Raw genomic sequence first — 13289 nt, forward strand, 5'->3', positions numbered from 1 at the left:
AAGGAGTACTTTGAGGGGCAGAGGAATGAAGAGAATGAGAGAGAGAAGGTTGGATGATGTGGGGATAGTGAATCAGCAAGTGCAATGGATTAGCAAGGAGGAAGTAAGGATAGCTATGAAGAGAATGAAGAATGGAAAGGCTGTTGGTCCAGATGACATACCTGTGGAAGCATGGAGGTGTTTAGGAGAAAAGGCAGTGGAGTTTTTAACCAGATTGTTTAATGAAATTTTGGAAAGTGAGAAGATGCCTGAGTAGAGAAAGTGTTTTGGTACCGCTTTTTATGAATAAGGGTGATGTGCAGAGCTCTAATAACTCCAGAGGGATAAAATTGATCAGTCACAGCATGAAATTATGGGAAAGAGTAGTGGAAGCTAAAAATAGTAGTGGAAGCTAAGTTAAGAAAAGAGATGATTAGTGATCAGCAGTATGGTTTCATGCCAGGAAACAGAACTACAGATGTGATGTTTGCTCTGAGAGAGTGTTAATGGAGAAGTACAAAGAAGGTCAGAAAGAGTTGCATTGTGTCTCTGTAGACTTAGAGAAAGCATAGGACAGGGTGCCCAGAGAGGAGTTGTGGTATTGTATGAGGAAGGTAGGAGTGGCAGACAAGTATGTAAGAGTAATACAGGATATGTACGAGGGTAGTGCGACAGCAGTGAGGTCTGCGGTGGGAGTGATGGATGTGTTTAAGGTAGAGATGGGATTATATCAAGGATCAGCTCTGAGCCCTTTCTTATTTGCAATGGTGATGGACAGGTTGACAAGACGAGATCAGACCGGAGTCCCTGTGGACTATAATGTTTGCAGATGACATTGTGATCTGTAGTGAAAGTAGGGAGCAGGTTAAGGAGACCCTGGAGATGTGGAGATATGCTCTAGAGAGGAGAGGAATGAAGGTCAGCAGGACTAAGACAGAATATATGTGCGTGAATGAGAGGAAGGATAGAGGAATGTTGAGGATGCAGGGAGTAGAGTTGGCGAAGGTGGACAAGTTTAAATACTTGGGATCAACAGTTCAGAGTAATGGCGAGTGTGGGAGGGAGGTTAAGAAAAGAGTACAGGCAGGATGGAGTGGGTGAAGTGTGTCAGGAGTGATTTGTGACAGACAAGTACCAGTTTGGCATTCCCAATGTAAATGCACTCAAAGTATGCAAGGTTTCACCAAAAGAGAAAACCTCTGGAGGGGGAGACAGAGGGAATGGATTCCTCAGCATCTGAATCCTCATAGGCTGATAAGGGCATGTCCTGATAATCAGAAAGGTCAGAGTCAATGGACTCCTGGTCTATAAAATCTGAAGGCAACTGAATTCTTTGTCTCTTAGCAGGGGAAGGTTGGCTTCCCCTAATTAGTGCTATAAGGTCTTCAGCCATTCTAAGCATTTGTTTTTGTGGCATGGCGGCCTGAGCATGCACTTTGGTCATCGGTTTTCTAGGCGTAGTGCATACTCTGCGCCTAAGAAACTCAATTTTGGCTTAAAAAGTCATCTGATTCAAACATCGGTAGGTTGGAAAACACCCTCAGAAGCCAGTGCCTGCACAGTGGCTCTGGACCCATCCGAGGTAGAGACATCCGCTGGTTCCATAGTCGAAGAAGCATCTTGCGGCATACCGGACTCCAAATGGATCTCAGCAGAGGCCTGTGAATCCACAGAAGCGGGCATCAGGGGCTGTAAAGGAACCGCACAGAGTACCGGTGGACTGGCGACTAGCTTAATGGAAGTGTCGGCAGTTTTGGACTTATGCGGTCTGTCTTTATCCTTATGTTTTTTTCAGAAGACAGGTAGTCAGATGGCTTACCGAAGCCATTTCGGAATAAGGAAATAGAGCGCGAAATAATTTAGCCACAAAAATAGCCCGACTAATGTTTCAGGCGTTAAGGCACAAAACTAACAGCGAGGGACGTCATGGTCTGGGCCTAAACAGGTGACGCAGTACGAATGAAAATCTCTGAAGTATTTGCTTTCTACAGGCAAGCCAATTGTTAACTTTTTCTATCGGTTAGAGCAAGAAAAAAGGATCTTCAACGGGGTACTTGGCTTCAGAAGACTTCAAGATTATCAACTCGAAAAACGAAAATTTCAGGTAACTGCCAGCCGGCACTTGCCAACTGCTTCTGCTTCGGGCTCCTCCTCGGCAAGAAAGACTGACATAATGACGTCGGCTGCCTGTTTTTATACCCCTGACGTCATGGAAGAAACGACAGCATCAGACGCAGAAATACTAAGGCTCTAGTATTCAGGCCATCTGAGGGCTACCTGCAGGCAGATAACCCTACCCTAGTGTGATGACTGCAACAGTGAAACAAGAAGAACATCAGCTATGTTATATGGGCTGGAGACAGTGGCATTGAAAAAAAGGCAGGAGTCAGAGCTGGACGTGGCAGAGTTAAAGATGTTAAGATTTGCACTGGGTGTGACAACAGCGGATAGGATTAGGAATAAGTATATTAGAGGGTCAGCCCAGGTTGGACATTTTGGAGACAAAGCCAGAGAGGTGAGATTACGTTGGTTTGGACATGTGCTGAGGAGGGATGCTCGGTATATTGGGAAAAGGATGCCAAGGATGAAGCTGCCAGGTAAGAGGAAAAGAGGAAGGCCTAAGTGTAAGGTTTATGGATGTGGTGAGAGAGGACATGCAGGTGGTTGGTGCGACAGAGAAAGATGCAGAGAACAGGAAGAAATGGAAACAGATGATACTCTGTGGCAACCCCTAAAGGGAACAGCCAAAAGAAAGAAGATCCTCTTCTATCACTATTAGAGCTCCTCTTGTAATTAATATAAGTACACATCTTTTCCTCTGAATAACCATACTGAAAACCTTTCTTTATCAAAGTGTCTCTCCTCTGACATAGCTATTTGCACTCTACATTTTAATACAGTTCACTACACTTTCTTGCATTTATCTGTGGGATCATTGACATTTACTGAAATTACAGAAAACATCACTGTATTAAAGTTATTCCCAGCTTTTATGAACACATTTTTTCTTAAATGTCTAGTTAAAGCTTTTGTGTTACATGCAAACACTGTTTGGCAGACTGAAGCTGTTGTCATATCCATTTTAGGCTATGTCATGTCTTGAAAAACTTTTTGCTTTACTGAAAGTCCTCGAAAGAAAGAAAAAACAAAACAAAAGCCCCAATAACCCTCTAAACCTTATTAGCTTAATACTAACACACAAAACTATGTCTTCAATATTGAAGTTTTACCCTTCTAATAAGAACAAATGTCCGAAACTGACAGCTACAGACTTGAGTTAACCTAAAAGAAAGGTTATCCATGCTAACATGCATGGTGCAGGCGGTGCTTCAACTAAGTGCTAACTAGTTTTGTCTTATCTTTATAACTCTCCCTGCTGGGAAAACTCCTGGTTGCTTTCAGAGAACATTATTGCCTAGCCAGTTTTTCTCTCCCCCCCCCCCCAACCAGTTAGTGTCCACCAGAATACAACCAATTTCTCTCTCAGAATGTCTCCATGGAGACATAAGAACCAGACAGCCAATTTCTCATTATTGGATTGCCTCCATGGAGTCAAGAGAACCAGAGAGTCGATTTCTCTTTCTCACATTGTTTCCATGAAGACATGGTGGTCTGATAAAGAATTGCTACTAAGCATACATTCATTTTCTAGAAAAAACCCCTTATAATACTCAATATTCTTCATTTACTTGCCTTCTCTTAAAACTTGTTACTAAATCTAAGGTCCTTAACCCAGTCATTCCCCCATGCAAGAATGAGAAAAATCACATTAATTTTTTTTCTTTTATCATGCTCTTTTAACTACACTTTTTTTTACATTGCAGTGCTTAAATTTCTTAAAACTTTAGAATAAAGAGAGAAGGGAGAAAAAGAAAAAGAGGAACAGCAAGCAGCACCTATGTACAACCCTCATTACAATTAAGAATAAATGAGAACACTTTACAGCATTTAAAAAAAAACACACCACAAAAATAGTACCATTAAGAAAAAATGTTTTCTTTACTTAGTTAACGTTCTCCCCTCTCTTCCCTTCCCAAAGCATTTCTCTGAACATTAATGACATGAAGTATGGCATATAATTTAGAGTCCCTTACAAGTCCGACAAATTCTGAAAATGTCCAATATTTCCAGATTTTCTCTGTTACATTTCACAAATATAGTTAATAAATTGTAATCCCACATTAAGTTACTGGTTTTATTATTGTTCAGCTCCACCTCTCAAATCCTGTATTTGCTTCATTTCCAATGTACTCTCAATTCTTCTAGTCAACTTTCATGCTCCCTTCCTTCTCACCAACATTTTCCTTTGAAACAGTGGAAAAGGTTTCACAGGTACAGTCTTATCTGTGGTCTATTACCAGAATAGGAAGCAGAATCACCTATTTCACAGCTCAGTTTTTTTTGGACAACTTTCTCGGTTTCCTCCTTAGCATGTATTTCATGAAAAAAACATTTTGTCCCTCCAGAGAAGAATACATTGAAGACAGCTGGGTATAGCAGTTTGAATCTCACACCTGCGTTTCAACATTCCATGAAGAGTGGATTGAATTTACTCCTCTTCTGCCTGGTGTACAAGGAGTAACCATTCTCCACAAACCCTCTTGTCTATAACTTTTTTGTCCTCCTGCCAGTTTTGTCAAAACCAACCCCTTCTGCTGGTAGGATTGCATCTTTACTATTAAAGGGCTAGGTTGCTTTCTCATTGCCAGGTTTGCAGCATTCACACGATGTGCCATTTCAACTAACAACTCCTGCTGTGGAATACCAGCCCAGTTACTTACTTGTCCCTTCATAAAATTAATGCAATCTGTTCCTTCCAGCTTCTCCAGTATAGCTGAATATCTCAGTTTTTCCCTATATGCTCTGTCCTCTAATTCTTTTTTTTTATTTTTTCCTGAGCAGTCTCATTATTCAGTCAGCTTTTTCTTACTTTCAACCTCTGATTTTTGCAACTTTATCAACTCATCTGAATATGTTTAAAGCTTCATCCATTTTTTCCAGCCTTTTGTTGTTTGTGTTGATATACTCCATCAGCGTTTTGTTTATTTTAACCAGGTCTATGTGCAGTTGTTATATCTTTCAGTAGGTTACTGGAAGTCATATCAGAAGGTTGCATTGCTTTTTTTTGCTGAACAGCTACAAAACTTTCCCCATTCAGTGTTTCTTCCTCACTTTTTGTAGCTGATTTTTTCCAGGTGCGCTGTATTTATTTTTTCCATCCAAGCAGTAGACTTACTAGCCAACTACTGAAACTTACCCATAAACACAAAAGTCTACTGGTCTTCTCAGTTGAGTTTTTGTTTACATACTGGAAGAGCTACAGTCAAGCTGTTACTCAATACGCAGCCATCTTGGAAGTCCTCCACTTTTTCTTGTACAGCCATATTAAACAAATGTGTTCGATGCTTTGAATCTCACACACACACTTAATTTCTGTGTTGCTGGTGTTCCTCCTATTCATCTACATCTCCCACATACAGACTGTAGTTCAATTCCAAGGTGCTTCTTCAAGTCAACTCCTGTGGTTCTCTCTCTCAAGCAATTTCCTATGGAACACTGAAAAATTTTTCACTGGCAGTATCCAACAGCTTTATTATTAGAAGAATGAGAAGCAAAGTCCCCTTCTGCTTGGCGGCTCAATTTTGTTGAGAAAACTTTTGTATTTCCTCTTTAGCCTGTTGTACATCAAAAATGACTGGCCCTCCATAACAAAAATATTCTGATAACAGCTGGATACACCAGCTTGAATCTCGCACATGCTTCATGACATTCTCTGACTGATGGGACATATTTGCTTCTCTTATGCCTGAGGTACAGTGAATTTTCCCCCAAACTCACTACTGTCTCCAGATTTTAATACGTTGCCCTTCAGCCACAATGTCAGGATCAATGCAACTCTTTCTACTGGTAGGATTGCATCTTTAGTCATACAGGTGTTGGTTACTTTCTCATGGCCAGGTTTGCAGCATACACACAATGTGCCCTTTCAATTAACAAATCCTACTGTGGAATACCAACCCAATTGCTTATTTGTACCTTTATAATATTAATACCGTCTGTTCCTTCCGGTTTGTATGGTACAGCAGAAAATCTCATGCTTTCCCTGCGTGCTCTGTCCTCTAATCCCACCTTTTTTTGAAACATCTCTTCTTGAGCAGTCACACTCAGACAACCTTTTCTTTGTTTCGACCTCTGACTTTTGCAGCTTAATCAGTTCATATGGATATCTGTTTAAAACTTCTTCCATTTTTCATCTTTTTTTATTTGAGTTGATTAAAATAAAAAAAATTGGAGTAATCAGTTGTAAGCACATTAACTTTTTTCCTCTACAATACTTTAAGCCATGTGTTGCATCAAAGTTGGGGCTTGAACTTCTTTTTGCTTATCAACTGCCGGATTCTTCCTAGTCAGTGTTTTCTCTTTACCTTTTCTAAATGATTTTCTTTCAGGCTCTCCTAGTTTCTTCTTTGCTGGCATCAGTGCTGTGTATTTACTAGTGAGTAACTGAATTTCCTAAAAGTGGCACAGTCCCTGGCTCTAATCTCTCTCAATTTTTTCACACTGGCAGAGCTGAAGTTAAGCAACTGATCAGTGTGCAGCCATCTTAGAAGTCCACTCTATTCTCATTTATTTTCCCATTCTTGTCACAGAAAGTGTAGGACTGGAATTAACTAAATGTTTAGCAGCAGCTGGATTAACGAAAGCTATAGCTGCTGAGTCAGGTTTGGTAAGGGCATAAAAACTTAAAAGACTGAGGAACTTTATACAACCAAAGTACCTTTTTAGGAACAACAGGTGTGTCTGAAAAACTAACATATCCTCCAAAGCTGACAGCACAGGAGGACTGGGTGAAGATTCTAAAAATTCCATCTGCAACAGCTCATAGTATTTTCATTGGGGCTGAGAAATATCAGTGTTTTCCAGTGAAAAAAACTGGCATATCTCGAAACACTCTGAAAGGAAGAGAAACCCTAAAGGGAGAATCATATGCTGCGCTTTCCTCCGAGTTTCAATCAGAAGAGGAAACCGTGCATTTGTCCCTTCTTCATGTCCAGATTCAGAATACGGACTCTTTTTTTTTTTTTTTTTTTTTTTTAAAAGAGGCATTTTTTTTATATAATAGCAGAAACTACCTTATAAGAAGGATCAACAGCCTGAATTCAACACTGAGCCAAATCTAGTAAACTACTCCTTTCTAGGGAAATCTGAAGAGTAGATACATTGTTAAGTTTTCTGTTTCTTCTGACAGGAAAAATAGGGCCAACAGTGTTGTTAATGGCAACAGCAGCTTACCTGTATATGGGCACAACATTCTGGTGAAAGCGGGAAGCACTCTGTTCCCTCACCAAAGACTAACGAGAGTGACTAACTTTCTCATGGGGGGACTCCCAAAAGCTGCAGAGTAAACAGCTAACCACATCTCCACAGTGGGTGTAGGTGCTACACCAGACGGATCGCGGTTAAAAGATGAGCTGTCTGAGGAACCAGCTTTAGCCACAGCAGTCACCTACCTGCGACTGAGGCAAATTGCTAGCCTGCTGTGGTTTCTAAAGTTGGTTGCTTAACTTTATTTTTAAGGTTGGAAGGACGACAGACAGTGAGACACCCTAGTATGTTTCATGGTCAAAGCTGAAAAATTATGCCTCTTTCCTGGGGAAAACACTAACCGCTGCACCACTAGAACTACTACCTTAAGTACCATCCCTTAGTGAATGTCATCTCTAAAACTGGTTGTGTTCAGTGATGCAAAATCTCAGTATCTGCTCAATGGAGGAATTCAAGATGTACAACTGGACTGGTGATAGAACAAGACATTCACATTTATCTGCTAGCAGTCTGAAAAAAACTAACAGAATTTAGATAATTATGTATAGCAACCTAACAGGAGAAACGTTTCCCTTGGCAAATAACAGTGACAGTTCTATTCCTTCTGACAGCGTTTTTCAAATTTTAACTGTTGACGTATGCAGACACTCCCCGGCACCCTTGAGGACCGACTGTTCCTGCTTATATGTGGATTCTAGTAATCCCATTACATTTATTTCACAGTAAATGCTGTGCCTAAAGATAAGAATAAAACAAATTATTCAAACTTGATTCATCAGATCTTGCAGTCAGCAGCAAATAAGAATGAAGTTTCACTATTTTTTCTTTCTACTGGAAGTACGATGCTAAAGACTGAAATATGTACAGCGATATTCTGCTATTACTTTTGGGTCAATTTGCATCTAAATATTAACACTTGCGTGCATCTGGCTCTTTAAATTGCCCTCTCTCTCCTCCTCCCTTTGCCTCCAAAGGCTAATGGGTCTGTGCAGTAGGAAGAGTAGAAAATGACCTGGGGAAGGATGGTAATGTGTTCTAATAGAGACCGCCTTTAATATGGACTGGCTGTCAGTCTTTTCAGTTTGGGTACAGATTCTCTCATCAAGTATGTACTGCAGGTGAGTGATGTCTATAAGGTTCTTTCTGTAACATTAATCATGACTAAACTTCTGGCATCAGACGCAGCACTAGACAAGTGTTGTGTATTCAGTGCAACAAGCATGGAAACAACAGGGGATCATACTTCGTCATCCAAAAACTTAAACTGCAAGAGCTGGTAATTTTCTTAACCAAAGAACACAAATAAGAGAAAAGATGTACCTTCTTTAGATTGTGTATAGAATAAAATACAAATTTATCACAAAAACAAAGTAGATATAAATTGAAGCAGGAGACCCACTCCTTACAATGATGCACACAGCCAAATCAGCTTCTCTAAGAATCTAATATAAAACCCAAATGTGAAGTCAGGGTATGTTAGCAGGTATTACCACTCAAGAAAAACAGAGTAATGCTTATATAATTCTGCTGTATGGTTCAAAACACCATACAATCAGAATAAAAGAGAAAAGGTAAAATGGTATTTTGCACATTCAAGACAAGCATGTCCTTAAGCAGTTACTGCCAGTCAGCTGTCAAAAAAGGATATTTTTTACCTTTACCAATAAATACTCACATCAGCCTGAAGACGCTTTGCACGACGACCATAACTATTGGTTTTGGGTGGCTGGACAGACTGGCGTAGTGGAATGCTGTGAGGCTTATATTCTTTATCAATCTCTTCACTGTCATAGAGAGGTCGAGCTTTACATTGCTAGAAAAAAATAAAGATGAAATTACACATGGAACAAAGGAAACAATTACTGGGCAAGAAAAAAATGGCACTTGACTAGACTTCAGCAATGAACAATATCTTGATTCAGTGCTGCAATTTTACCATGCATCAGGGAAAACTACATGGAATATGAAGCAACCAACAAACTTCAAGGAACATTCTCTCCAATACAAACTACATACATTATTATAATAAGAGAGGCTGCAAAACTTATATAGCTAACATTTCAACACAAAAAATGGCACCGAAAAAGGATAAAGTGCAGCTCTAGTAGGTACATAAAACAGCATACAATATGCAACAGAAATGTCAACAATGCAGCAGAAAGGTTCAAAGGAGATCACTAGGCTAATGGTTTAAGGGCCCTTACAAGCCTAGCCAATATAACCCATATGGCCCCTAAGGGCAAGATGATTGCATAGGTTTGTGCCTATGACTTGAGCTTCTTACAGATTGCCCCTGTCCATAAGGGACACACGAGCTACCCCACATGTGAATTTGAGATTCACATCCATTGATCTAAACTGCATTTGAAGGGGGCACAGGTCACCCTTAATAGTCGGTAGGAGACACAGTAGAGGGATAGTGCTTTTAGTCTATCTGCACAGGACATGTTGTTTACACCCTGTAGTTTGTTTTTTGAGTAACCTCTGAGGTCGCCCCAGCTGTTCAGCCAAATCAAGTACATGCCAAATGGAGCATTGTACTTATTGGTCTAATGAGGGCAGAGTACAGCACAAAGTACAGTTTTGTACCTACCATAAATGTAGATGTTCGAGGATTCCATTGCTGCAGTCCTGACTATTGGGTATAGTCCGCGTCCCAGTCGGCCCGAATACCAGAGTATAAGGCTGACGTCGGTCATGGCGCCTTAGACTGACGTCAGTACGTCAGGGTACTAATGCGCATGACCGACGTCATTTCCTCAGTCTTTTCTTGCCCCAGATGTCAGAAGACCCAAAAAGACAAGTCTCAAAAACAACCTGCACCAAAAAACATGTACAATATATACAACAATATATACAAAAAATATAAGCATGTAAACTCACCTACACAACCACCCCTAAACACAGAGGGGAAGGAGGGAGGGTAAATTGGACTGCAGCAATGGAATCCTCGAACATCTACATTTATGGTAGGTACAAAACTGTACTATGTTCTTCGTCTTCCATTGCTGCAGTCCTGACTATTGGGTAGAATCCCAAAGCAGAGGAAAGGGAGGCTGGCAAATTATAAGGAAGTAGGAGCTGATAACATGCCTTGCAAAACAGCAGTGGCAAAACCAGCCCTAGACTTAGAGTAGATAGGAAGATGATAATGCTTAGAGAAAGTATGCACTGAACTCCAAGTAGCTGCTTCCAAAATATCCTTAGTTGCCACCCCTTAGAAATGCTGTAGAAGTGGCAGTAGCCCTAGTGGAATGAGGCCTAATCCCAGCTGGAATCTCCTTGCCATGATGGGAATAACAAAATGCAATGCAAAAGCCAATCCACCGGGAAATAGTTTGTTTTGACACAGGCTTGCCCTGTGAACTCAAGGCAAAAGAAACAAACAACTGCTGAGACTGCCTAAAATCCTTAGTCCTGCTTAAATAATATCTCAATTGCCTGTGTACATCTAAAGTGTGCAAAATCTTTTCCCCTTTATTTTGGGGATCTGCATAAAAGGTAGGCAAATGAATAGTTTGGTTTAAAGCCACACTAGAAACCACCTTAGGCATAAAGGAAGGATTAGTACGTAATGATACCCTATCCTTATGGAAAATCAAAAAAGGCTCTACTGCCATAAGGGCCTGCAACTCAGACACCCTTCTTGCAGAGGTAATGGCCAACAGAAAAGCAGTCTTCCATGACAAGTATTTCAACTCAGCCGTAGCCGCAGGCTCAAAAGGTTGTAGAGTAAGTTTTTCCAACACAAAATTGAGATCCCAAGCAGGAGTAGGAGCTCTACGTGGGGGTCTTATATTCTTTGCCCCTCTAAGAAACTGCTTGAACAAAGGATGCGAAAACAAAGGTGGGTCACAATCATAATGAGCTGAAATTGCTGCAGCATGAATCTTAATGGAAGAGAAGGACAAACCTTTGTCCAATAACTCAGTAAGATATTGAAGAGCCACACTCAAATTAGGCTCAGAAATCTCCAAGTTCTTTGCTGTACTCCAAAATAAAAATCTCTTCCATTTGTCTGCGTACACCTTCCTTGTACTAGGTCTTCTAGCTTCCATAATCACATTTAAAACTTGCTGAGGAAGTTGAGACCTGCTGTGCTTCAAGAGAGAATATGCCAGGCTGTTAGATGAAGAGAGTGAAGCTTGACATTGAGCAGATGACCATCCTTTTGAGATAACAGATGAGGAATCAGAGGTAAAGGCCATGGAGGCTTCCTTACCAGACTCCGTAGTAGTGGATACCAGTGTTGCCGAGGCCAATCTGGAGCTATCAAAATCATCCTTGGCCTGTCTTGTCTGACCTTTAATAATACCTTTGGAAGAAGAGGCAGAGGTGGAAAGGCATAGACATGAAGGTTTTTCCAACTGAAAGACAGAGCATCCACTTTCCAAGCTGTGTGATGAAACCCCTTTGTGCAATACTTTGGCAGCTGGTGGTTTAGTGGAGAAGCGAACAGATCTATGTCTGGAGTTCCCCATGACACTGTCAATTCCTGAAATACATGAAGATCCAGTTTCCACTCGTGGGGATCCATGATTTGTCTGCTTAACACATCTGCTAGGGAGTTCTGTGCTCCTGGCAGAAACCTTGCCTGAAGAGTTAGTTGCAGGCTTAACGCAGTCTCCCATAAAATCATTGCTTGCCTGCATAGAGGATAAGAATGTGTTCCCCCTTGCTTGTTGATGTACCACATGACAGTTGTGTTGTCTGTTAGAATCAACACCTGCCCTGGAAGAAGTAACTCCTTGAAAGCCATCAATGCAAACTGGACTGCTAACATCTCCTTCATGTTGATATGTAGATGCTGTAGTCTGGCAGGCCACTTGTCTTGTATCCACTTTCCATTTAGATGAGCTCCCAAGCAGTGTCCGAGGCATCTGTCGTTAAAATCTGACTCGCCTCTGGCCGGGTCACAGAGAGTCCCTTGTTTAGGTGACATTCCTGAGCCCACCACAAGAATTCCTTTTGAAGGCAAGGTATTATTTGAATGACAGTGTCCAAATCCTGGCAGTGCTGTGTCCATACATTTTGAGATACCATTGCAGCTTCCTCATATGCAGTTTGGCATTGGGAAGCACTAGAATACAAGATGCCATGAACCCTAATGCTTGAAGGACTGTCCTTGCAGTCAGCACGGACTGATGAGATAGTTGATGGAAGTAAAGTGACAGACTCTTTTGTTTGTCCGGGGTTAAAACGGCCATCTGGGCTGCTGTATTCAGTCTCACACCCAGAAAGCACATGTCTTGAGAGGGTACTAGACTGGACTTTATTTCGTTCACAGAATACCCCAGGCATCTTAGCACTGCTATGACATATTCCAGATGCTGTAGAAGGTCTTCCTTTTCTTGAGCCAGAATCAGGCAGTCGTCCAAGTAAGGATAGATTTGAATGCCGTGAAGCCTGAAGTAAGCTATCACTGGAGCCAGAACCTTTGTGAATACTCTGGGCAGTAGATAAGCCAAAGGGCAATGCAGAGAACTGATAATGAAAATCTCCAGTTCGAAACCGCAGATACTTTCTGCAACCTAGCCTTATAGGCACATGAAGGTAAGCTTCCTTGAGATCCAAAGTTACCATCCAGTGATCTTTGCCCAGCAGAGGTAACAGTTGTTGTAACGTCAACATCTTGAACTTGGGAATGTCCAGATAAGTGTTGAGGATAGATAAATCCAAAATTGGTCTCCACGTGTTCCCCTTCTTTGGTACTAGGAACAGGCGAGAATAAAATCCGAAGCCCCTTTCTGATACAGGGACTGGCTGAATGGCCCCTATCTGGAGTAACTGAGAAATTTGCTTGTGAGCCTCTTTTCTTTGTGGAGGAGGAACATCTGGCATGCCTTTGAAAGGGGCAGTGTGTGGAAATAAAATCTGTAACCGTGATGAATGATATCCAGCACCCATCTGTCTTGAGTGACTAAATCCCAATTTTCTTTGAAAAGAGAAAGTCTTCCTCCCAAAGGAGCTGCCAGACGAGAATC

At 41.2% G+C, this 13289-nt stretch overlaps 1 protein-coding gene across 2 annotated transcripts in view; it reads right to left on the reverse strand.

The window, feature by feature from the left end:
• Window positions 1-13289, reverse strand: part of KDM5C (lysine demethylase 5C) — a gene marked incomplete at its 5' end in the record, with an annotated part of 2556543 nt that overhangs the window by 2514383 nt on the left and 28871 nt on the right. For both annotated transcript variants that reach the window (XM_044060510.1, XM_044060501.1), the window contains 1 exon segment: window positions 8981-9118. In XM_044060510.1, coding sequence (XP_043916445.1) covers window positions 8981-9118 — 138 coding nt within the window.

The sequence above is a fragment of the Protopterus annectens genome, chromosome 1.part0 (genome assembly GCF_019279795.1).
Source record: "Protopterus annectens isolate FY-2018-M chromosome 1.part0, PAN1.0, whole genome shotgun sequence".
NCBI lineage: Eukaryota > Metazoa > Chordata > Ceratodontiformes > Protopteridae > Protopterus > Protopterus annectens.